The sequence below is a fragment of the Diabrotica undecimpunctata genome, chromosome 7, assembly GCF_040954645.1.
Source record: "Diabrotica undecimpunctata isolate CICGRU chromosome 7, icDiaUnde3, whole genome shotgun sequence".
NCBI classification, from domain to species: Eukaryota; Metazoa; Arthropoda; class Insecta; order Coleoptera; family Chrysomelidae; genus Diabrotica; species Diabrotica undecimpunctata.
Window position 1 is genome coordinate 19,883,864 of NC_092809.1, and position 27,976 is coordinate 19,911,839.

General features: G+C 32.2%; 2 protein-coding genes across 3 annotated transcripts in view; both read right to left on the bottom strand.

The window, feature by feature from the left end:
• Positions 1–1,738: 1,738 nt before the first annotated feature.
• On the bottom strand, positions 1,739–6,830 carry LOC140445024 (cathepsin L-like proteinase). Its single transcript, XM_072536804.1, has 5 exons — positions 6,697–6,830; positions 5,930–6,023; positions 3,862–4,194; positions 2,360–2,639; positions 1,739–2,044 (listed from the first exon to the last, which is right to left on the bottom strand). The coding sequence occupies exons 2-5, from the start codon at positions 6,011–6,013 to the stop codon at positions 1,797–1,799; spliced, it is 945 nt and encodes a 314-aa protein (XP_072392905.1). The 5' UTR covers positions 6,014–6,023; positions 6,697–6,830; the 3' UTR covers positions 1,739–1,796.
• An 8,787-nt stretch (positions 6,831–15,617) lies between these two features.
• LOC140445029 (uncharacterized) overlaps positions 15,618–27,976 on the bottom strand; it is a 69,525-nt gene continuing 57,166 nt past the window's right edge. For both annotated transcript variants that reach the window (XM_072536808.1, XM_072536809.1), the window contains exon 9: positions 15,618–16,159. In XM_072536808.1, coding sequence (XP_072392909.1) covers positions 15,828–16,159 — 332 coding nt within the window. In that variant the 3' untranslated portion in view covers positions 15,618–15,827. The remainder of the gene's footprint in view (positions 16,160–27,976) is intronic.

Genomic DNA, 27,976 nt, shown 5'->3' on the forward strand with positions numbered 1-27,976 from the left:
TTCTCAAAAAATTTTTCGTCAAAATAGTCTTCAAAATAGGCCAAAGTAGACCTAACCGCTGCTGGCGGTCGCTCTGGATACTAGTGTTCCTTCTGGTTGTATGGCATTAACTTCCAGATCCTTTGGTGACTGCCTCGGATTTTTGTAAACTTTTCCGGAGCAGTTGCAGATGATGGGTCTAAACTTGGAGGTATCTCTTTTAGTTTTAGAGTTTACCAGTCTCTTCAACAAAATACACCGACATCTTATCAGAAAGGTCAACCAACACTAAATACCGTCTTAGTCACAAGTCCGTGTTTAAATCATAAACAGACTTGTGCAGTATCGTTCGCTACCGTTCTGGGCCCGCAAAGTTGATTAGACAAGAGGCAGGAATTTTTTGAACTAAAGTGCATGATCGTAAGCGCTCGTCTTGAAAGGGATAAATGAGTTAAAATTTAAATAAAATAAAACATACATATTTATGAATTTTAATTTTTTAGACCTTTTATTCTTGCATCCCAAATAATGTTTGTTATTTTTTCTTCTGTTTCTAATAATGTCTTCTCATCAGATACCAAAAACTCCGACTGACTCTCTACAAATTTTGCAAATATTTTTAAATTTAACTTTGCAGGAAGAGTCTCCATAGGTTTTTGCTGCTCTTCATTTGCCAAATTTATTACAAATTTATTTGTATTTGTATTCATATTTTGGCAAGCTTCTGATAATAAATTTAAGAGGAACCTTAAAGTTTGGGAAAGTATAATTCTCTTGGAAATAGGGAGATAGTTTGAAACATGTCTTTGATATTCAGTGGTTACGAGTAATTCAACTTCATTTCTATGGTTGTGGCGATTTGAATCACTACCAGAATAATACAGTGTTCATGATATGTTGATGATATATGACCTTATTTGCTAAATTGTCGATATATATCTTAGCTAAATTATTAATCTAACTTCATACCCCTGTACGTTTAATGACCATCCACACAAAATCCCTTACCATGCTTATCTATAAGCTTCTAGTACATCTATAAATAACTGATGCATTTAATGGTCTTTATTCAATTTTCAAGAATTCTCCAACTGTCTAATAGTGGGTATATACATAATCTACTTGTTGATCTCTTCAGGCGAAAGTTGTAATGATAGTCGCCGAGGATCTCTTCCTAATATGCGGTTATTTGATTGGATTGTATCGCCTCACACAGCTGTTCTTCACTATGTTTCATGAGTTCTGCAGTTATGTTATCACTCCCAGGGATTTGTTGTGTTTTATCTGACAGATTGCTTTTTCAATCTGGAGTCTACCCGTTCTTCTGCTGTCAGGTATATTCCACTTGCGATTATATGGGTTTTCCGTACCCATATAGTACCAAATAATATGTAACACCTATCTCTTCATCTACCTCATTTCCTACGTTTTCGAAGGAGCAAATTTATTCCGATCATCCAGCCAACAATTTATTGATGACATTTCGATTTCAAATATAAACTTGCTGCTGTATGACACATTTTGTTGTTATTATTATTAACTTCCTAAAATGCTTCCTAAAGTTTAAAATCATCCTAATTTTACCATATGTGTCAATTTTATGTTTTTTTTTATTATAGCCTACAGGCACGCCGGTTTTTTATTTTTCTAATGGAATACATGAATACTTGATTTTTTTGTACATTAGTTATTTAAAAATTCATATTTTTATTGACTTTTTAACTCCCACAGCTATTTACAACTAAAATAAAACCACAAATGTTATTTTTTATTTATTTATATTACATAGTATTAAGAATATCATTTCTTATTGTAATTTACAATTTGGGGTAAGAGTTCATGAGGTTAAGACCGCATAAGTTGTGACCACGTTCAATTCTGATGTAACCTTGTTCACCCCAGCTACTTCCCCATGAGTTCTTAACAATGAATAGATCTTTAGTGTATCCAACAGCAAGTACTCCGTGGTTAAGGGCGGTTCCACAATTTTTGTTGTTGAAAACTCCACCACTATAGAACTGCCATAAATCAGCTTCGACAGCAATGGATATTGGACCTACACTAGCTGAAAACAAATGAATATTAGTGACTTGTACAAGTTGTCAAAAACCAAAATTGAGTCAAATGAATTTGCCATAATACCAATAAATTTGGGCAAGTAATAAATATTTTCAGGTTAATCCCAATACTCTCTTTATTTAAAATATTTTGAAAATGATTTTTATATTGGAAATCAAAACATCAAAACAATTGTAAAATCTAATTCACATCACAACCAATTTTGGTCTAATTCTATAGCAATATTCAACTCGCATCCGAGAAGTATCGTGAACACAAGTGACTTAGTACTCACTTTACTTAAATAAATTAATAAACTTACCAACAGCAGAAGCGAGAGCACTTTCAGTTGTAGCAAGTTCTACGTATCCACTGATGGAAGAGAGTTGTTTGTTCTGTACATTCTTGCAGCTACCATCTCTACCGGTGTATTTATATTGAGTTTCGGAAGAGAGACCATGACGTTTAACATAGTTAAAAGCATCGGTCATCAAACCTCCATTACAACCAGCGTTTACTGTATCACAGTCCACCAATTCTTGTTCACTAAGAGGAACACGTTGGTTTTTGTGAATAGCGAGTTGACCTTCGATGGCTCCGGTCTAAAAATATTAAAAGAAATATTTAGCAGCAATCATTAAAACTTAAATCATTATACTTTTTATTTAATTTTATTAACCAACTGCTATAACTCATGACAGTTTTTTAAAGATAAACAATTTTAAGTCATCATGTACGTGCGTCCAAACACCACACACTTACTAAGCTATTAGAAGATATTATTCGCTGTCTAAATCTGAAGATGCAGTACGTCTATCACTGTCATTATCTTCACCTGCTTTAATTATAATTGGCTCTATTAAAACTTCAATATCAGTATCAAGTTCCCACATACGATGTTTTTCTTTAAGTATATATCCTATACTTTTAGCTCATTTCTCTGGAGTTACATGGAGGAATGCTTAAATCAGAAATTCCCTAATTTCGATTAATTTAAAGTTTTTGTTATCGCATGCTACTTTTTCTTTCGATTGCGTCCAGATAAGTTCAATGGGATTAAGTTCGTAATGGTAAGGTGGTAGATGCAAAACTTTGGCACCATTATCTTTTGCAGTTTCATTCACAGCATATTTAAGATATTTAATTTTCCTTAACCGCGCAATATCAAGTTACTGAATTTTGAGCATTGATTCTTCGTACGCCATTCTTGAATTCTCTCTTTTCGCCATACCGGGGTAGGTAATTGTTCTAGTCTGCGGCTATGTTATTTTGTCCATGCGGTACTCTTAAATACTATTAACTAGAGTCTTCAAACTTGGTAAATGCGTTTTTCTTTGTATATTGAAGAAATCTTTAGAATTTTGAATCAATAGGTCTTTTCCTTCTTATATTTTCGTGTTTTTTCTGTTTCTGAAAATAAAAGTTCTAGCCTTGATTTATCTTGATGTAATGATGAACCGTATTGCTTTTGGAGTGAATAGATCTGTATGTTCTTCTCATATAATCCATATTACTTTTTTTAAAGAAAAGTCCTAGTGCCTTAAATAATTTTAAATGGTTTCCTTATTGTGGAAATGGGATTAATAGTTTTTTTTCTTCTCATATACTTGTGACCTTTCTTTTTTGCGAATTAATTTAACATTTAAATTATTTCTATAATCCTTTTGTAAAATCTGAAAGGCTCAAGTAATTTGTCAACACTCTATCTACATAACATCTAAATTGATACTGCTTATTCGTCTAATTTGATGACTTTATTAATCCTATTTTTGGATACTACCGTTCAAAAACTTTAATTTAATTAAGTATATGATTAATACTTACGGTACTGAAAGCCCAGCATGATCCACAGCTTCCTTGATCTTTGACTCCCAAAACAGCATTTTGTCTCCAATCAACTTCTTCGGCAGCTTGGAAGTTGGGATCAACTACGTGTTTTCCAATGAAAGATTGTTTTGGCTTGTTAGCCATCTGAGAGTCCAACATTGCTTTAAATTCAGCGCTGGACCAATCGGCAAATTGGTTGACGCCCAAGTAGTAGGTTTCTTCTCCGTTTTCGTATTTAGCATTGTGTTCGTCGATTTTGCGGATGTTGTCTTGGAAAACAGCGAAACGAAGTTTGTCCTCAATAACGTTGTAAGATTTATTATGTGTTGCCTTAAATAAAAATAAAATCATTAATTTGGTTAAAAAATTGCTTTTAAAATAAATTAGGAATAGGGGTTTCCAACGACCACAAAGATTCTATTATTGAACTTTTAAGTTTGAAACATATACAGAATACTACCAGTATATACCAGATATACTTAGATATTCAGTTTAAAATGACCTACATGACAAAGAAGCAAGCAATGTTCAAAATAGGGTAGCAATTTTTACTAAAATAGGTGTAAAATATTGTCCCTGTTTAGGATCCTTTGATTCTCTTCAGGATTTACGATTTTTTGTTGTTTTTTGTGGCACATACTGGAGTCACTTTGGAGGCTTGTTTCTGTTTAGCTTGAGAGAGTGTTTATCTGTTCGTATGGTTTGAGAGCTTGTTGGATATTTTTTGAATTTTGCGACGATAAAGAAAAGTTCTATGTGTTCAGCAATTTGTACGGTGACAATGGTTTTCCATATTGGGAAAGGACGAAAGAAAATAAAAGGACAAATAAAAAACTTGTCTTAGAAGTGATGTGGTAGTAGTGGGTGATTAAATGAATAGTTGCGGCTATTTTTTAGCGATAAGGACATGTATTATTGTACAATAATATTGAGAAATGACAGAAACCAATCTCTCTCTGTCCTAGGAAGTAAGGAAGATTCAGGTAATGAAGGTATGATTTCGCAACAATGTAGATTCGAGACGGTCTATGTACTCGTGCGGAAGTTCATCAACATGATGTAGAAATCTGGACGGTAGATAAAGCTTTATTTTTTGGTTCTGATAACTCATATTTTCCGAAGGATTTCGAACGGAAATTTTTAAGTGCTTTTAGGGCTTTCACCTGAGGAAAAGTCGTACCTTTTGTACTTCAGTCTACGCAGGATACGGCGTTCGGTACTTAAGAGTTTGCTCTTTTGATAAGAATATGGGAGGCAGCATATGGTAGATTTATATTCTACAACGGATCGAATATGATTGTTATAAGTGTGAATAGTAGTTTTTGAGTATGTTTTAATAATCGTTGCCGCAAGTAGGCCTAGAAAAAGTGCTCAGTTCTTTACTCTATCTAAAATCGCCTTTAGATTTTTGCTACAGTTGAGATTTTTCGTGAGAAAACTCACAAATAGTTCACTGTTTTGCTGAACTAGAACCTCTTACCCATCAATTACAGAAAGTATCGGTTTTCGATGCTATTGTAATTTTGCCCGAGTTTGTAAAGCTTCTGAGAAGGATGGATTGGGTTTAATTTGCATTTAATTTGCATTCCACCTATTACATCATTGTGCAAATTAAAGAAAAATCTAAGACAAAACACTGTGGATAACATTGAAACAATTATAAAAAAGAACAGCTTAAACTGTATTTTAAATTACGAACGTGACTCAAAGAACGATTAAAAGGAGTAGAAAAGAAAGAAAGAAAGAAAGAAATAAAAAAAGCATACAGGTTTTTAGATATTTTTCCGCGTTTGTTTCCAGAGTTTAGTGTGAGTGATAATTATTGAAAATTTCGATAAGTTAAATAAAATCAAACACATCATGTTTGTATAATAATAATAGTTATTTACCGTAGTAGTTATATCGTAGATATTTTTAAATTTAAGTTTACTTTCAACTTATTTTCAAATTTTTAGTCTGTTTTTGACGGACTGTTTTGACGCATAAATGAAATCTTATTATTTTGATTGCAGAAAAAATGTTCTTCAATCATATAAAATCACAAAAATATTACTAAAATTAGTACCTTGAAACTGGTCCATTTTTCAAAGGCAGATAGGTTGGCACTTGTGGCCACAATAAGGGTAGCAGCAAGGATGAACAGCTTCATTCTGATCTTTCTGTAAACAATAATTCGAAATATTTAGTAAATCCAAAAACAATTTATGTATAATTTCAAATGTAACCATTTCATGTCTTAACAGACATATGGATGTAGAACAGGTGTGGAAATAAATTGTGTAGTCTGTCCTAGGTCTCAATTAGTCCAAACTTTTGTAATACAAATATTTAGCCAGGAATCTTTATATAATATTTTTGATACTTATAAATAACAAAATACCTTTACTCAGAGTATATTAGAAAAATATGTATTACAAGCTTAACAGGTTTATCTACGGTTAGGACTGAATGGCGAGTACAAACACTCCAAATGGAAGATATTTTTTTCTTTAATTCAATTATGTCACAATGAAGACATTGCCAATTGCATCGGTTCAATAATAGTTTAAGACACATGAGAAATAAATAAAATGCCTCGATAAGGTAAAGAGACGAATTAAAAGAACATTTCTTAATTATTAAAGCACAATAAATAGGAAACTGAAGGAAGTCATAAATAATATTGAATTAAGAATGATCTTAATGTATGTAGAATATGTATTTAAAAATTACAAAGAAGAAGGAGCGTATCTATAAGTAAAAACATGTTTTTAACAACAGATGAAAACAATAAAATAGATAAACAACAAAAAGAGAAACTGTTGAAATCGCAGAATGAGAAAAATACCTTACCTTTGTAAAGAACAACAGAATACAACTTGTAGATACTGGAAAAGGGTACAACTTTTATACTAAATTTTTAATCTTGGTCCTCTTGATATTGATAAGTGCTACAAGCTAGTAATTCCCAATCGAAGCAAAAATTTTACATACAATAACACAAAGATACGCTGTGAAGAGATGTCTCTGATAAAATTATTAAATTATGAGAGTCACCGGGAAATACACGACATTGAAAAAGCTTTTTTTTTTCGTCGAATCTTTTTGAGAATAATTAGGACGTTAACTACAAGATGGTTGTGCTCTCTAGGTATATAGCCGTCTTTTTAGCTATAACTTAAACCAGAAAATTGCTACCGTCATGTTACATTTCTTACGAAATTGGAACATTATTTCTTTACGATTATTAACCAGTCCCACCAAATGCTGTCTATTTCCTTTTACTAGTTTTGCGTCAAAGTCTCATGAAATAATTGTCGTTTTATCAATTATTAGATTTTTTTTTTCGCAAATATTTTTAAAGCTAATTGGGACGTTGACTAGAGAATTGTGGATAGATCAAATTTTGATCCAAGATAAGTAATGAGCTTTTTATAGCAGTTTCTTAACTAATATGCTGTCAGTCTGTTTTTTTATTAAGTTTTTACTTTTATTGTCCAGTATTCTCCACGTTTATGGCCGTTTTTTAGCAATAACTTATACCAGGAAATAGTTTTAATAGCAACGATATCGCATTTTAAAGAAAAATGAAAAAGTGTTTCTCCACGATGACTACTTTCTTCAAAATCATGATCTCCGACGTCGCAAGCTTCCGAAAATAATAGTATATTACTTTATGAGGCGGAGAAGCATGACTTTTCTTGACGCGCCCGATATTACGCGCCGAACGAAGTGAGGCGCGTAATAGAGGGCAAGTCAAGAAAAGTCGCTTCTTTGCCGAATAAAGTATACTATTTTTTCTTCAAACGTAGCAATTTTCAACCATAAATAGTACAATTCATACGCTATTTTTACTCGAAATTAGCTGTGACAACTATCAAAGTCGTCTAGATGTTAGAAATTAAAATAATTAAGTCGTCGGTGGGATTTGCGTCTCCCTGGTTACAGTTGTTTGCAATTATTAAAGACAGCTTATTGTTGTTGCAACCGCAAGCGCAAATTTAGTGCGAAAATGGAAAACCTAAACGAAATAAGAACGATAATGCTCAAAAAATTTTAAACCCTCATGATTCGCCAACATCGGGAATGATTGCTGAAAGTTGTTCTCGACCATCAGTATCATCAACAATTACCAATGCGTATCAAGAGTCGGGAACATTTTTGCACGGTTTCAATTTTGAAAATGCCTCATTAACTAATTGTACTTTTAATATTACTATAAATAAAAATGATGTTTAATTGTTGTTAATGACATTTGTATTGTTGCTTTGTGACATGTTTCATATTGTTGCCATGACAACATTTTCCCTCCGCCGTAAAGAAATGGGAAAAAAACTGCTGCCGGCGGAGACATCAAACTTTGACAGGATCAAGTTAGATAAGTAATGTCATCATTATTTGACGTTTGAAGAAAAAGGTTTTTTATCATCTACTACTACATTATTTTGCCATCCATAGAATAGCTCAACTTCCTTTTGATACTGTTTTTTACTGAACATAATTTTTGTTCTTCACTGCCATATCAAAATTATCCGACGTTGGAGATTTCCACTGCGAAGGCGTCTCGATCTTCTGCCACATGTAATAATTGTCTCTAATTTGATGTCTCAGCTGACTCACGATTTTTTTTTACTAATAAACCTGTTGGTTCCTTCCTACTCCTCTACGGCCTTCTATTTTGCCTTTAAGGATTAGTTGTAGTATTCTGTATCAATTTACTCTCAATTTATGTCTCAGATAAGACATGCTTCGGTATTAAACAGTCTTTATCAATTCTCTATCTTTGTTGACTCTTTTTATTACTAGTTTTTCTTGCTGTCCAAGGTATCTTCGGCATTCGTCTATCTATGAACCCACATTTAGAATTCTTCGATTATGTTCATGCTTAATAGTTTTAGTATCCACACTTCTGCTCCATAAAAAAGTACGGACCAAATATAGCAATTAACTTTGTCTTAGTTCTAAACTGAGATGATTATTTCAAAGAAATGTGATCATTGTCAGAAAAGTTTAATCATTGCTATTCTCCGTTTTATTTCTAAATCTGGATCTACTTGGTCCGTTATAACAGTTACCAAATATGAAATTTTGTAAACTTTTTCAACTTGGACTCTTTCACTGAATCACTAAAGCTCTTCACCTGGATGTGAGTTACAACTAAAAACTTAAAATTTTAATGCCCATTCCCTCTCCTTAGTGAATATGATCAAAGAAAATTTGGAGACCTTTAATTTTTCTGCCAGAATTACTATGTCGTCCGCGTATCTAAATATATTAAGGATTTTGATTCTAGATGTGTCCAAGTGCCTTTTTAAATCATCATCATCATCACTGGCTCGACAACCCTTTTTGGGTCTTGGCCTGTTCCAGGATTCTTCTCCATTCTGATCTGTTGCTTCGTGCTTTTTTTCTCCAGTTTTTTATTTTTAAGGTTGTTATATCATTTTCTATTTGTTCTAAGTATCTCAGTTTCGGTCTTCCTCTTGTTCTTTTTCCTACTGGCATCTGTTTGAATATTTTGTTTGGTATTTCGCCTTCTTCCATTCTTTCTACATGTCCTATCCAACGCAGACGTCCTATTTTTATGAATGTTATAATATCCGGATCCTGGTATATTTTGTATAGTTCAGAGTTGTATCGTCTTCGCCATATTCCGTTTTCTTTTGTGCCCTTATATATGTGTCGCAAGATTTTTCTTTCGAAGGTGGCTAACAACGTTTCCTCTCTTTTAGTGAGTGTCCAGGTTTCTGAGCCATATGTGAGTACCGGTCTTATTAGGGTTTTATATATTTGGCATTTTGTCTTTCTTGCGACGTTATCTGATCTTAGGTGTCTAATTAAACCATGGTAACATTTATTTGCAATAAATATTCGCCTCTTCACTTCCTCCGTAACGTTATTATCAGACGTGACTAGGAATCCCAAGTATATAAAGTTTTTTACTCCCTCTATGTTGTATTCTCCTATTGTTATATTTTGTGGCTGCCTTATTTCTGCGATTTTACTTACCTGCATATATTTTGTTTTGGTCTGATTGATTTTAAGACCACTATTTTGTGCAGCTCGTTCTATTTGGTTGTATGCCTCTATCATTTCTCTTCTTGATCTTGCGATTATGTCAACATCATCTGCAAATGCTAGTATTTGCACGCTTTTATTAATGATTGTTCCTCGTGTATTGACTGTTGTGTCCCTCAGTATTTTCTCGAGTACGATGTTGAACAAGATGCATGATAGAGCGTCTCCCTGGCGTAGTCCCTATTTCTATTAACGGAAAAAATAGATGTGAAAAAGGGACTACGCCTTTTTAAATAACTGGTCCAAATAAACGTTGAACAATGTTGAGGACAAAATGTAACCTTGTCTGACTCCTCGTTATATGGAGATTTCGTTAGTGTAGTTGTCTCCAATTTTTACGATAGTCGTTTGCTATCGTAAATGATAATCGAATGTTTATTTTGAAATCTAAAAACAAGAGATATACTCTTTTAAAATACTGCTCCGTTATGGTCTTATAGTGACACTTCTTTAATAGTAATAGGTTTACTTCGATGCTTCTTATTGTTTAATGTATAGCTATTGCATTGGCAGATTAACATCTCAATAGAAAATTGTTAGTACATCTTTTACTGGTCGGCAGATATTTTTGGTGTTGTTTCGTGATTTATCTACTGCTATTTTGAAAGCTCTGGTTTTCTCAATTCTACTCATGCGATTATTCCTTTCTTTTTCTGTTTATACTCTGTATGTTATATGATCATCTGATTCTCATTCGGTCTCTCTGAGTATATTTTGCAAGTCTTCTCAGTACTCTCATCTCCTCCGTTTTTATTAGACTCTAGAGATCATGCTGAAAAAAATTTACTTAAACCGAACTCACTTGACGCAAGTCCGTTCCTTTTATCTCCACACCCGTTAAGCAAACAGAGGCTCCAAGTACGATGGGTGTGTGTAATTCTCGAATACACGGAGAAATCAATTTACTAGGGTGTCACACTAGACAGATCACTGACATATAGACACCACTGCGAGAAGAAACGACATACAGTGGAAGCCAGAAATAACTCGCCAATAGCAGTGGGAGGCAGCCCGAAGCTTTTGAGAACTACCTCCACGGGCTCTACTAATATGTGGCCGAGTACGCCAGTCCGATTTGGTCCAGAACGATCCACGTCAGCAAAGTTGACGTCATTCTAATAGTCTAAGATCTCACTTAAAAATCACGATCAAGGTGATTAATTTTTGAACAAAAATATTATTTAGTTCATTTGTTTTTTAAATAAATTACGCAGTTTATGACGTATATGCATAATTTTTTATATCAAATTATAGCTGGTTTTTTTTAATATAATAATATAAGGTTGCCTGAGAAAACGTGATCGCAAATTAGGGTTGCCAGATGTTAAAAATGCGAGGTATCAAAAATAAATTAAAATTGAGTTAGCGCGAAACGACACTGGTTTGATAAGTAATAAATTATATAATATTAACACCATCTATCGACTCATGCTTTAAAAACTCACAGAAATGACATTAGCCATGTCAAACCAGTGGCGTTGCGCGCTAGCTCTCTTTTGGCAACCATAATTTGCAACCATTTTTTCTTAGGCAACCTTGTATCATCATATTAAAACAAATTAGCTTTAATTTGATATACAAACATACATATATGTCATGAGCGTCTTAAATGTATGTAACAATGTGAGTTTGATTAATTACATTATGAACGTGGTGATCTTGCAGTGGGATCCCGTACTATAAATAGTAGAATTCAAATCCAAAAAGTCAAAATCTTGTAGTAGATTTCTGGATGTGACCATAGATGGCGTACCTGCAAACACTCGTCCAATGGATGCCCGGTAGTGCGAATTACAAGTGACCAGTATGCAGAGCACAGAACCGAATAAGAACCGGGAGGCATCAAAAAAATCTATCACATAAAGTGAGCTTTAGACAAAAAAAACAGATAATAAAAGCGAATTTGGTGCAGAACATGGAACATATACTGACTTGCCTTAACAACCGTAGTACCTGCAAATTCCGGAAAGAAAAAGTAAGTTTACTATCATAATTCAGCGCGTTTTTCTTTTTAAACTCCAATTACATGCTATTGTTATTTTTTTTAACGTTTACTTTAAAATGTATATTAAGTATAGGTCTGAATTCTGCTAATACCTGAGGCAGATAAGATCAAACTATTAGAAGAATGAACTTTTTTATATAAAGTAACAAAACTAAAGAAGTTATTCGCGTTCTCAAACGCCTATAGGTGGCAGCACTTGTTTTGTTAAAGTTATACCATTTTTAAACTCTAATTTATTCAAATGTTTGACATTTATCCCTATTTTATTAGTTATCTATTTTGACAGCAGTTGGCAAAACAGTCGTTTGAGAACGCGAATTTATTTTGTATTTTGAGAACAATTCCCGTGGTCTAAATCAAAACGTCAAATATTGTCAACAATATAATTAAAGCAACTGAAATACCACAAACGAGATGCAGAAAACACAATGGTATGACGTTTCACTTGTTTGACGTAAAATGTTTACTAAAAAACAATTCTCACATCACTGTCAAAATGACAGTCCTCTATAGTAGACGTCATTTCTAATAATATTAAAGCGTGTACTGTTAATAAGTTAATATTGTTGTCTTGTTAATTTCAATATTTAAATTATAATTATGGATTCACACGAGGATTGTGTAAAGAGAGAAATATTGTTGGAAAAAGCAAAACGCCGGCAGGAATTACGAGAGCATTTTCTGAAAATGAAAACTAATCCCTTTAAACATTTGTTAGGTGAAGGAGGATCCGTGGTAAGTAATCATTTCTAAAATTATATTACGGTATATATGTAATATTTAGTGTATTATATATATAGTATACATTTTTAAGGAATCAAAAAGTAAGAATTATACAAATGATACATTGATTTAACATAACAATTTTAGTTAGCACTGCTTTTTATACATCTCGAGTAGCTTTATGATTTTATAAATAAGGCATTGGACTAGTAACTTGACCATCTTGAAGATAATTTATATGAATATACTGATCAAAAAGAGAAACTAAGAGATGTTTAATATAAGTGCCAAAAAAACATGGGAGAAGGTATAATTGTGATTATCTAAGAATATAAGCTGATATTGTTCTGAAGCTATTTTCTTGTAACATTTTAAATTAATTACTATTTAAATGGGAATAAGCCACAATTAAAGGTTAAAATACGTTTATTGACGTTTCAATTTCCACTTCGTAAATCGTTCTCAAAATACAAACATTAGTTTTATTTTTTATTTTACTAATGTTTGTATTTTGAGAACGATTTCCGAAGTGGAAATTGAAACGTCAATAAACGTATTTTAACCTTTAATTGTGGCTTATTCCCAGTTAAATAGTAATTAATATAAGCTGACTTAAAATTACATTTACTTAATACAAATTTTGTCAACTTGTAAAAGTTAAGAAATAGTTCCATTTCAAATTGATATCATTTGTGAACTACTAGATTTTTTTTTATTCTTGTTATTGGACCAATGTATATATTTATTACCAACGATTATCTGAAACGGTCACCTTAATGCAAAAACTAAATATCAATGAAATTGATATTATTATTAAATTGATATATTATTAAAATTTATTTTAATAATTTAAATATTATGATAAGTAACCAAATTATAGCCCTTGAGGTCCTGATGGGTTTATCGCCTCTACATATTATTGTAGAGTACAAAGCCAACATGGCCAACTACTAGCAATTTCTAACCGGTCGGTCATTGTGACATTTGACGAGAGGCTGCAGGTTAGTATACTTTGTTTTTTAGTTAACAAATCTGAATGGTATACATCCTAGTATCCAGTTCACGATGGAGGTGAAAACTGATTCATCCCTACCGTTTCTCGACCTTATCATAAAGAAAAGCCAATCCCAAGGTTTTCATCAATCTTTTTATCGAAAACTCACCCGTACCAATCGTTACTTGCATGCCAACTATCATTATCCACGTTCACAAATTAATTCAGTCATTAATATCCTTGTCTCCAGATCAATAGGCCTTTCCGATGATGCAAGTAGACCTGCTGAGTTCTCTAGTTTAAAACAAGGCCTAATATAACATAAATACCATATTTACCCCCAAACAGATATTTTCATCTCTTGTCCCATCAATCAAAGACAACATTCCAAATGAACAGTACAGAGTATGAACTTCCTTGTGCAGACTGCCCCCGATTCTATATAGGCTAAACAAATCGTATAATCCAAAATAGAATTTATGAACATTCCATTTCTGTTCGCAATTCCAATTCAATGTTAGCTCTAAGTCAACACCATCTTCATACAGGTCACGGAATTGATTTAAAAACTCCAAGACCATATCCCTCATCCGCTTTTATAAACCAAGAATTATCCGAGAAGCTATAGAATCAGTAAAAGTAAAAAAGATGACGGCATACGGTTATTTTCGACATGGAGACTTCTCTTAAAGAAAGTATCGTCCGCTCCACCCGCCCATCAAAATCCTACTGTCAGAAATGTTCGTGTTAATCCCCGCGCCAATCCTCGCGCTAATCTCCAAGTTAACCCCGTGCCAACCACCATCCAAACTAGGTCACCATCGACGGTATAAATGAACCGTTCTTTGTTCCCAGTAGCAGTAAGGCATTGGTTAGTGATTAGTGTAGTAGTGTCTAGGGATTCGGGAGACTGAGACCTCAGAAGCTCTGAAGAAGACATCAAATAGGATGTCGAAAGCGCGGCGCAATGATAATCGGAAGACTGTTGAGTTTAATATTAACTCTTGTAATAGTATTCATCTTAGCTCTAGGTTTAATTGCACTAACCACGGTATATAAACAAACAGCGAAAGGAGAACAATTCGTCAAATCTTCCCTGTATAAATTGGTATCAACAAACTGTTATAACGTCATTTCCGTATTCTCTACTTATTCAGACATTCGGGTAGACGGCAGCTCCTACGCGGAAAAACAGCGAATTTTCCTGTTACTTCCCACTTCCTAATTGGTAAGCTACAAAAAGCGATACCTATTTTGACGGCCTTAACCGAAAACGATTTAGCACTATCACTTTCTATCTTTTTGAGCTGTACGAAATTTGTAACCTATTTACAGATTTTAGCAAAGAGCTTTGATGCAGTTGTCCCAAAAAGATTGGTCATAAATTTTACCACGATTTTTAGGGATGAAAATAAAGTCGATTTGGCCAAATTACCTACATACCAAAATAGCACCCAGAAAAAGTTACGGGATGTTTTAAAACCGTTTAATACTTTTCTAAATATTTAGAGCGGTCTCCCAACCTATACCTTCCCCCCAACTTTTTCTAGTATAATATTGAATTAAAAACTGAACGTTAATATAATCAAACAGGTACCTATTTTACAACTTTTTTTTGTTAGTATTTGTTTGTAAAATCAATAATTTAGAAGATCTAGAGGAGCCAAACCGACTTATTTTCCTCCATAAAAATCATGACAGAATTTATGACCAATATTTTTGTGAAACCCTGATACAGATATACAAATGTCAGCTGATTATAATACTGAAAATGATGATCATACTCGAACTCATTAGACGTCGACTATTTATCAAATAGAAATGTAACGTAAGACTAAACAATACTTTAAGAGTCGTCGAAAGTAGGGATAGAGTACAGTGATAGGGATAGTGAGAGGGATAGGGATAGGGAGTATGTTTTACTTATTTCATGAATCTTTGATAATAACGTGGTAAGCCAAAATGAAAAAAAAATAAAAAGTTAGGCTTTTTTATTAAAATTCATTTCTACACATTTCCTTTCAGTCTGTATGCTTGAGATTTTGACGTATTTACAATTCAAACTCTGTTTTTCTTTAATATTGTATACAATACGGCGTGTATTAGGTACACATTTCAACAATATAAATATAAGTAATATATACAAAACTCTTGATTGTTTTAACCTATTAATTCTAAAATAGATTACACTAGCGGATAACTAGCTTGAATGGCAATACCACATTGGTTATTATTTTCTTTAGCTATCTTTACATATCCTCCTATACCCCAGTTGGGACCGTATGAATTTTTCACCAACCAGTATTTTCTACCGTCGGCTTCTTGACCGAATCCGACTATTAGAACTGCGTGGTTCATTTGTTCGGGTGTATTTCCACAAGCTGGATCATCGTATATTCCCTCTGAGTAAAACTGGAAAGTCTCCTTACCGGCATCGATTGCTGCTGTAACTGGACCTAAAGTTGCTAGAGCAATTTCCAAACCTTTTTCGTCGTTCTCTCCTATGTCCACAAAACCTACAAAAGAAAATACACGGTTGAATAAATCTATATTATTAAAAATGAATCGCCGAAACGTTTGAACGGTCATTACTTCAGAACGAACAAATTAGAAAATTATTTTTTTGTTGTGTTTGTTATTTTCAGGAGAAGGTTTGTGTAGAAGAATAAAAAAGATTAACAAAACAAATAGAGAGTTATTTTGGATGTATTTTATGTCATCCTTTAATAAAAGCACCTTTATTTTGACATATACGCATGCGCATTTGTGGCAATGGTTTTTCCATATTGTAAGAACAGTATTATGGATTATAGTATTCTTTTAATAACAATTTAATTAAATTCAACGTTTTACTCTTTTTAATGATCTTTGATTTCCATTTATACTCTAGGATAAGGTATATAAGGAACAAATAGGATCCTAGGTATCATTTGCAGGTTATTTTTATCATAGACGTATAATTTTTATATTATAAAAACACTTAATGTCATTTGTCATCATAAAAGATTTCTTTACCATGTTAGCAATTTTATAATTATTCTCTTTTAGACACAAATCATTTTCTACTTGATTCAAGCATCCTGTGCTTATACGGTTTCAATAACTTTCTAATGTCAGTATTGATAGATTGACATAATGAGATTGCTGTAAATATTTGCTGTTGCGACTCCAAATAATAACAATGAAGTTTCTACATATCAGATGGAAGATATATATCATACATGTAATCAAATAGAATAAAATATACTAAAGTAAAGTAAATAAAATAAAATTAAATAAAATTACATAAAATTAAATAAAATTAAATAAAATTACATAAAATTAAACAAAACCAAATAAAATAAAATAAAATTTAATACAATAAAATAGAATAAAATGGAATAAAATGGAATAAAATGGCAACAATGGTTACTGGTTCGGAGATGTAGTCTCTAAATAAATTTCAACATCCTACAAAATTATCAGCAACCATGAAATCTAACTTCAATTAAATAACATTTCAAGGATTTTTATTCATATATGTAGTGGCTTTATAACAGCACTGAAGATGAAATATTTAATCCGAAAATGTACTGTGAATTAGCGCGAAAGGGTTCTTTTAAATAAATATACCTTTTATGAAGATTTTTTATTATAAGTTATTTATTTAACATATGTAAATATTTTGAAATATTCGTGGATTTTAAATTTACACACGACTTTTTATCATTCATATTACAAGGTTACAAAACTTCATTTTATTCTACTTCATGTCAAGTATCATTCACTGATGAATGGATATGAAAAATAAAAATAATACCTAACTATTTGTTTATCAATCTACGCTTTATAACTTATAGCCTTGATATTATTTAAAATCATATATTCTGATAACAATAATAAAGGTTGTCCAGAAAAAGCAACTAAAGGAAGTTGGCTAAATGAGCAGTGTCGGGAAATTCAGGAACACGAAAGATACGTTAAGATGGTTTGATCATATTCAACGTCGAGACGTTATATATATATATATATATATATATATATATATATATATATATATATATATATATATATATATATATATATTGTTGTGATCTGCTTTATGATGTTTTATTATTAATTAACACTAATTTAATTAATCCAATTATTTAATTAATTAATTCACTAATATATGCAGAGTCATACAAATCAATTACTATTAAAATTTATCAGGGTGCCTTTTTAATTTTATTTTAATCAGTTTACTTTATATATCTCTTCTAGTGGGTTCAGTATCTCCTAGTTGCTCATAATCGGGATAGAACAGGAAACGGAACTAACATTAAAACAACATAAATATGCACACAAATTAATATTTATTTTCAATAAGCAATACGATGAATATTAATAAATAACTTTTGTGGGCAATTATCTTTCCCAACAAACTCCTATACTCTAAATTTAATTTTAATTACAAACCATCTATTGATCTGTTTTATAATAATATCTACTAAAAAAAATGACCATATAAAAATATAATTTATTCACAAAAAAATAACTCTTTGAAACTTGGAATCTTAGTTCGTATGCTTATATTTGATTTTATCTTTAGAATATCTTAGATTTTTCTTTCATTCAAATTATTTGACTGACCTTTATTTTTTACACCAATGACGTCTCCTCTCGATCAAACCACAGTTCTTTCCTTGATTGATTATGTCCGGCTACCATCAAATCTTTCCCGTTCTCAGCATCGATCCAAACCGCATACCAGCAAACTACTCCTCCGAAAAAACACAAGCCCAATCCTCTTTTGACCGGTACTCTTTACTCACAAATTCTTCTTTCTTTCTCAATTATATCTCGTGGACTATGCAGACTCAAAAGAGGTATTAATCTTCTCGATTTTGATCTGCTCTCAGCTTCCACCTTTTTCACTAACAAACGAAAACACTGGCACTCAGATTGAGTACACGAAAACACGTCTTCTCTTCTGGTCTGCCGGTAACATAATAATCTTTTCAATCTCTCCAGATAACCTTCTCCACTCTCTCATTTCCACCATTCCTTTTTAACCAATCATAAGCATTCATCTTTCCCACTTATTTTCGATTTAGAAAATTTCCAACATGATATTTAAATCAAATAAACTACTTTCACTCAAATTACTTTTCAGAAACCATTAACAATTTTACCTTTTTCAACAGAAATAAGTTTCCAAATTCTTGTTATCTCATATCTAAATCTAATTCTTATTTACTTTCGAAAAATGTCCACCGCAAAATACAATTACAAAGTTTATTCCTTAAATCTATAATTATACGGGTTCCATTGTCCTTTCACTATTCACTCAGTCTTTCACGGAACAATGTTTTCTCTTATGGTCTATTACAAATAAGTACAGGGTTGTATTTTAACTTATATGCCCGCGGTATATTAAAATAATAAAAAAACTCTTTATTCTATTTCTGATCGATAAACTGATCCATAACAATATATATATATATATATATATATATATATATATATATATATATATATATATATATATATATATAATACTAGCATTAGGCGTATATCTTAATAACTGACTTTTTGCGATGTTTCTGAATGTATAAGAGCTAACAATGATATTAAATTTTGTACACCTGGTTCGGTTTTATAAAAATAGAGGATTGTTAGGTCCTTAGGTCCATTTATAATCCGATATTTTAACGTTTAGATGTATAAAAATTTGACTTATTATCGTCGTCCAAAAGCTGGCAGTATTGTAGTCTGTTAACGTCTAATGATTGACATTCGGACCAAACCTTCATAGTTTTAGTTCTGTTAGCTGATTATAAACAGAAACTATAGTACAGAAATTTTTAAGATTCATATGGAATTTATTGAGTAAACTATAACAAAAATGAAAATATAGAATTGAAAAAAACTTAAAATAGGAAATAATAAAATGAAAAAAAAATAATTTCATGTAACGTAAACACCTCTTGCAATAAAAATGTTGAACTAAAGCTTTAATTTAAGACCAATTTTTATTAGCTAAAACTTCAGGGTTAGTCACTGGTCAGTTCTTTACATTCGTGTCTTTTTGGGGGTTTTTTATTTCGAATGTGATTTACAAAAAAATTGGAAACTACCTTCTTTTGGTGTTCTGTCCATTTGATTCTTATAATTGGGTTGCGACTTGTCAGGTTTTTTGATATTTTGTATTTTCTTTTAATATAAGATGGATAGAAGGAAAAACTTTTATTATAAGATGGTCATCTGTAATTATTCGTTTAAAATATGTTCGGCTGCAATCAATTAAATTACCATCAATATTTAGTATAAATGACCCGTCCTCTATTCCCAGCACCAGTAATGCATGGATTAGTGATATATATATACATATAGGATTTCAAATTTCTGCAACACATAGTAGTATGAAGTTTGTAAAATATAAATCAGGTGTGAGGAATATTAAGTGTTTTTCCGAATTAGTGGATCATATGATTAGTGCATTTGTTTAGGCAGATTTTTTTTGGAATTGAACAAATTTTTGAGACCTTTTATTAAGAAATGTTTGATTGATGGAGTTTTGTTTTGGTAGCAGTCAGTTTTTTTTTTGTGACAACATTCAAATTTGATTGGTAGAAAACGGCTGGAATGAGAAGGATATTTTTGCGTTCTGATTGGTTTAGAAAATATAGAGAGGGGTTTGAGGGATCGATGTGAGTCCTCCAGGAGAAGAAATAGGAATTGTGATTCAAAGACCTGGCGATGACACTATAGCTTTTCTGATACGACTGTGCTAATTTGCAGATTTTTCAAAAAGTGAATTTTGTGAAAAGTTGTGTTGTGTGTTTGTAGAAAGAGGTAAAACCATGGTAGCAGACGAATGAAGTTCAAGAAATAGATGACATAATGTAAGTAAAAAACAGATGTACAGTTGATATTTGTCCAGGTCGATCAGTTAAGATGTTCTTGTGTCTGAAGAGAAGGAGTTGTTTCTGGAGTTAGGAGTTTGAGTGAGGAGTTGGGCAAAGATTAATGTAGTTATAGAATTGTTTTATCGAAAACGATAGGCAAAGGAGAGGGCAGGCGTATTTGTAGAAACTGGGAAGTACAAGCGAGGTAGACAGGTCACAATCGAAGGAGAATAAGGTGGAGTCAGCCGTTTTGAAGACAAAAGGTTAGTTTTGTCATTTAGTTAACATAGACTATCAACCACGACCATCTAAAGATTAGAGTTATTTGTTTTTAATTGTTTGTTTATCTTAATTGAAAATTAAAGTAAATATAAAATTATATAAAAATATATAACAAATTTTTTAGTAAAAATCACTAGTAAAAAAGTAAATGAAGGAATAAAATAACAGTTCTTTGATTTGGATATAAGTTTATTTAATTTTTTATTGATAATTTTGGACGTATGATTTGATAGATGCTTTGATTTTTTATTATTCTGATTATCGTGTATGGTATATTTTTTATTTAATATTTTAAAATGATACTACTTGATTTATTTTGAAACTATATGACACTTGCTTTATAATTTCATAGTTTTTTTTTGTAAACTTATTTTCCTGTTGTCTACTTTTTCCTCAAGGGCAACTATAAAAAATACTTTGAAACCACGTACATACATGTGAGCAAATCATAACAAGATATATATATATATATATATATATATATATATATATATATATATATATATATATATATGGAGCAAAAAAAATATATTGCAAATCACCCATGTTTCCCATACCACCATAAAATGTCAAAAATACGAAATATAGACTTAAAATAAAGTATGGTCACCACGTTGCCTTATCACAGCTCTACATCTACTGTCTTCCGAATCACATTGTTAATGTCTGCTTGAGGTAGTTGTGTCCATTGTTCTCTTAGAAGCTCTTTTAATTGAAACTCATTGTAGATATTGCCCATATGTGGAATATTTCTTCGTTGGAGCATGTCCCATACATGCTCAATGGGATTCAAGTCCGGTGATTGTGCTGGCCACGGCAATACATCAATACCATCGTTATCCAACCACTTGGTTACAATATGCGCAACATGTGGTCGAGCGTTATCATCCATAAAATAAAAATTTTCTCCAACAGCAGCAGCAAACGGGCGCACAACAGGTTCAAGAATAGTGTCCAATCATGGTTCCGCCCCATACCATTAATGTACCACCTCTGTATGCATACACTTCTTGAAAATGTCGTAATCGTTCCCCATTTCCGGGTAGTGTCCAAACTCTTGTCCGACGAGAATCTGGATGAAATCCATATCTAGACTCGTCACTAAACAAAACTGTGGCCCAGTCATTGTCAGTCCAATTCTGAAACTCTTGAGACCAGGTTAATCTTGCAGCGCGATTGCCTCTAGATAGAGGTGGACATCTCAGTGGTCGCCGACTACTAAGATTGGCTTCGTGGAGATGATTCCTCACAGCACTGCTAATTGTTACATTATGTGCAAGCTGTAATTCATTAACCAGCTCGGGTGCTGTGATTGTTGGCTGCCTTCTGTCATTTAAAATTAAATATGTCTTGAGCGACGGTTGTAGAGCGACCACGTCCTGGATGTTGCTCGGCTGGACTCCCAGTGTCTCTAATCCGACGCCACAAACGACTTACGACGCTTTGGGAGACACCCAGCTGGTCGGCAACTTGAGTTTGTCGCATACCAGCTTGAAGGAGGCCCACGGTTCTATTCATCTCGTCCAACGTTAGATATTGTCGTTGCATGGTAAAAAGACAATAGCTTTAACTCGGCTATTAAGCAAGAATGGTATAAAGTGACTAAAATTAAAAATAAACACAACATAAAAATGTCGATTTTTTTGTCCCCTATGAAAAACGTTCTAAAACACGTATTGCTATCAGTTTTACAATTTTTTTTTTCATAAAAAATGATTGTCTGTATCAACAATTATAGTACAAGTAAATTTATATGGTCATGAAATTTCTGTCATTGGTATTGTCAAATTATTAAAATATCCTTAGACTTATATATATATATATATATATATATATATATATATATATATATATATATATATATATATATATATATATAGATACATATATTAATTTAGATTCAGAAATAGAGGTTTTTTACTTTTTCTATTTGTTTTAATAATTTTATTAAAATTTTTGATAAAATGTAGACATCTCTACAGCCACTTGAATTTAATTTTTAATATGAAGTTGTATTTTACTCAAGGTCTAGATAAATATATATCAATTGACAGTCATCAATCATGTCATGAAAATTATTGCTTTTTAAAATTATAGATAACAAAATAATTTTACTTTTTTACAGAAACTTGTTGAGATATTGTTTTGAAAACAATATAATAATAATAATAATAATAATAAGATGAACGTTATGTAATAAACGTCAGTCGACGAAACCAGTATTCAAAGATAATACGTACAGAAACGTACGGATTAAACCGTTTGTAATAATTTAAACTGTAATGTTGATAGTTTAGAGAAAAAAGCTCTAGCCCAGGCTAGAGAGAAAAAAATAGGTATAAGTTTAGCTACTACTACTACTATCGGTTTACAGCGTTCTCCGACGCCTTCCGACTTCTAACCGCCATTCTTCTCTATTTAACCATAGGCCTGGAGGGATTTCTCTTTCCTCTAGTTCTTTTTTAATTCCCTCTCTTCAGCTTCTTCTCGGCCTTCCTCTTTTTCTTCTTCCTTATGGTGTCCATCAAAATCTGTTTCGAAATCCTCTGTACCATATGGCCGTACCATATTAACTGTTTTGTTTTTATGTCATCAACTATTGTATGCTTGACTCCCATCATTTCTCGTATTCTCTCATTTGGTATTCGATCTCTTTTTGATTTGCCTGCTGCTCTTCTCCAGAAGTCCATTTCATTGGCCAAACTTCACTGCCATATGTGATTACACTTTTAAGTATGGTGTTGTATATGAGTTGTTTGTTCGCTTTAGATATTTTTTGGTCCTACAGAATTCCTTTCATCATGGATATGGCTTTTCTACCCTGTATGTTTCTGTCTTTTATAGCAGCATCGAGTGTTCCATCTTGAGTTATCTTCATACCCAGGTACTTGTATTCATCACAGTGTCTAATTTCTATCCCATCGTCTAATATAATGGACTGCTTTGTCCCTCCAATACACATGGTTTCAGTTTTCTTAATGTTGACTTCGAGACCCCATTTGTTATATTCTTCTATTAGCTTTCGAGTCATGTAACTCAAGTCGTCATGATCCTGAGCAATCAGTATTTGGTCATCAACGAAACATAAGGTGTACAGTGTAGTCTCGTCATTGGGAGGGATTCCCATGCCATTACATTTTCTTTTCCACAGCTTGAGTGCTTGTTTCAGATAATTTTTGAAAAGGGTAGGCGAAATACAGCAACCCTGCTTTAGTTCTTTCGTGACCTTAAATCAGTCAGATATCCTTGATCCAGTTTTAATTTAAAAAGTTTAGCAACTATCTGAAAGTATAAAAAAGTTTAGCAACTATCTGAAAGTTTTCGATGAATGGGAGGTCCTATATTCATAATGGGAATAGCCCAAAATTCAGTATTTATAAAATTGAATTAAATAAATAAATGGGTGAATTGGAAATTTTAGAGCATATAAAGGGTTTCATTTTTATTTATTAAGAAATAAAATCAACAAACAATTAAATTAAATAGTGGACTTTATTGCAATATTAAATAAATGAATATAATTATGTCAATTACAATTTTAAATGTAAAAAAAGTTGTGATAATAGGGGCACCATAGTTGTCAATATATGTGTTATTTCAGTCGGATTGGTTTAATAGTTTATATAAAATATTGTTTATCCCGGAGGCGAATTATTTAAACTCTCCTTGCCCAAAAAATGGCCCTAGAATAGTTTACTAAAGTATGTAAGTAAAAATGTATTGTTTATTTTAAATATATTGTTAAAAACGATGTTAAAAAAATTCATTTTGATAGTTACAAACATTTACAATATCTTCGTTATTTTTAATTACAATTGATTTTAACAAGTTGATCTGGATAGTCGGTTAAAAAATGTATATTAAAAGAAACCTACGTCCAAAAAGTCATATATCCATTGTTTATAAACATTAAGACTCGAAATTTTCACAGTTTCAATCATGGATCTTAATTTTATGATGATTTTAACTTGGGAAAGGATCACTACAGGAGCAATGCGACCAATTTGTGGCATTAGAGTTAGAAGACCCTGATGGTTTCTAGGGCAACAACTAACAATAATCACAGAGGAAGCTACAGCTACCTGGGGAAAGGAATGCCAAACGTTGAAACGTTTAACGTCTATTTTGCGAGACATGCCACTACATTTTACTCTTATTATTCACTCGCATTATTCCTTTTCCATTTGTTTTAAACATTCAAAGAGAACGTTTGAAAAGAAAAAAATCTCAAACAAGTCATAGCTAATACAAACAGCCCTTACTTATCTACAGGACAACCCACCTACTGGCCATTAGATCCAAATAAAATTCCAGATCTGCTCGATTTCTTTATCATCCATAGCATGGCCTTAAATTATTTTGATACACAATCATCCTGGCAACTGTCCAATGACCATACCCCCATAATTGTCACACTATCCTCATACATTCTGAAACGTCCGAATGTCCCTATGTTGACAACAGCAAAGACGAACTGCAATATATTCGGGTCTTACATAAATGAATATATAAAATTAAATATAAGATTAAAGCAACCAGACAATATCAAGAATGCCGTGATTGTTGTCACTCAAACTATATACGCGGCGGCTAAAATAGCTATAACCTCATAAAATGACAAAGAACAAAGTGACACCAACACATACGTATACATAAAACGTCTTGTTGCACAAAAAAGAAGAGCCAGGCGCATATGACATAGAAGTGGCAATCCTATAGATAAAAATGAATATAATAGATTCACTTAAAACTACTAAAACTAATTCAAAAACTAATGGAACAAAACAGAATTCCTCAAGAATGGAGATCAAGCATCCTAATACCTCTCTTCAAAAAGGGAGATAAATCGGACCCGGAAAATTACAGAGGAATTAATTTATTAAACACAACACTCAAATTAACAACCAAAGTGATAACAAATAAATTGAATGAAATTATAACACTAGCAGAAGAACAACAAGGTTTTAGGTCGGGAAGATCATGCACCGACGCTATATTTATAATGAGGCAAGTGCAAGAGAAGTCATTAGAATACAACAAACCGGCATATCTATGTTTCATGGACCTTAAAAAGGCATTTGACCGGGTCAAATTAAAAGACGTTATCCACCTACTAAATGCAAGAGACATACCTCTAGGAATAATCAAAACGATCGAAAATATCTACCAAAACAACACAATAAAAGTAAAAGTAGAAGAAGAACTAACCGACCCTATTGAAGCTGGCAATGGGATAAGACAGGGAGATTCCCTGAGTCCTCTATTGTTCAACCTGATTATGGACGAAATAATAAAAAAAGTAAGAACTAAAAAAGGATACCAAATGGGAGAAAAACAGCTTAAAATAATCTGCTATGCAAACGACGCAATACTACTCTCTCAAACTCAAGATGATTTATAACTCATGCTGCACCAATTTAATATAACCGCCAGAAAATTTAACATGTTAATTTCCCCAACAAAGACAAAATGCATGGTTATAACAGCAAATTTATTAAGATGTAAATTGGAGCTGGAAGGTCAGATAATAGAACAAGTGATGGAGTTTAAATATCTAGGCATCACATTATCTAGCTACGGAAAGCTCGAAACCGAAGTGGAAGATCAAGTGAATAGAGCAAACATAGCCACAGGCTGCCTAAACAAAACAATATGGAGAAATAAAAATATCGGGAAAGAAACGAAAGGCAGAATTTACAAAACAGTCATCAGACCAATAATGACATACGCGGCAGAAACAAGACCTGACACAGAGAGAACAAAAAGGATGTTAGAAACAGCAGAGATGAAAACATTTAGAAAAATTGATGGTAAGACACTATGGAACAGAGCTAGAAGTACAGATATACGACATAGATGCAAGGTGTAGAACATCAAAAACTGGGTAAGAAATAGAAGAGTAGAATGGAACGATCATATAAGCCGAATGACAACAAATAGAGTAGTAAAGACGGCAAGAGACGGTTCCCCAATAGGAAGACGATCAGTAGGAAGACCACGCAAACGATGGAATGACAACTTACTGGAGACACATTGAGAAACAGACAGAGTCATGTCTATATAAAAAGAAGAAGAAGAAGAAGAAGAAGAAGAACTTAAAACTGCCCTATAAGACGCCAGAAATGACACATTTAAACTATTTATCAACAGCCTATCAAAAGAAGACGACATCTGGGAAAGAACGAAATCATTCAAGAGACCTACACAGCACATACTACTTTTAAGGAAAGCCGATGAAAGCTGGAGAAAAACTGAACAAGAAAAGGCATCAATATTTGCAGAACATCTCTCATACGTTTTTGGTGCATCAACAACAATAACAACGAAGAACAAGTCAAAAACTTCTTAGATACTCCCTGCCCAATGATGCGAAGAGAGATATGCAACAGTTTTGTTCTAGAATGATACCAAAATATACTTTACAAGTAAAACAAGAAAAAACAGTTGATGTTATAGAAAAACATTATGATTTAAACTGGAAGAGTATTGAAGAAATTAAGTTATTTTAAACACTTTTAAGAACAAGACAACTTTGAAAAACATCCACCTGCAGACGAAGTTTATAAATAATTAGTTTACTTTCAACAACAATACTAGTAAAATAAACAGGTTCTCCTGTTTTCCTGTTTATCGACACGATATGAATAAATATTAATAGTCACAAAACGAATAGAAATATGGACCAGTTCTTTTTAAGCTTTTGTATGAATATCTTTCAGATATTCGAAGTAATTTATCATGCGGTCTATTTCTTTTAATCTTTTCTGGAAACTTTTTTGTTTTAACTTGGTTTTATGTAATTTTAGAAGGCTACGGGATATATCCCTCTTTTCTGTGGAACGTATCCACCGCATAAAACGAGACCTTACTGTATATATATATATATATATATATATATATATATATATATATATATATATATATATATATATATGTATATATATATATATATATATATATATATATATATTGTCATACTTCTTCTTTCCCAACCAAAGAAAAATAAATAAAAAGATCCATCGGAATAAAATTTTAAGATATCATTATAAACAAATTGTATATAGTAAACGACCTTTTCCGTTTCCAAAAAAATTATCAAAAAACCCCTTTGTGTAGAATTAGAAGACATTTTACCTGTAAGTTAATCTTGTCATTGTTTGTGTATTAAATGACCATATTCTA

Bases quoted from the DNA above. Each gene is read 5' to 3' on its own strand.
- LOC140445024 (XM_072536804.1), bottom strand. From the start codon at position 6,013: ATGAAGCTGTTCATCCTTGCTGCTACCCTTATTGTGGCCACAAGTGCC. The intron at 2,640-3,861 runs GTAAGTATTAAT...TAATATTTTTAG, and splicing joins CATGCTGGGCTTTCAGTACC to ACCGGAGCCATCGAAGGTCA. The intron at 2,045-2,359 runs GTAAGTTTATTA...ATTTGTTTTCAG, and splicing joins TGCTCTCGCTTCTGCTGTTG to CTAGTGTAGGTCCAATATCC.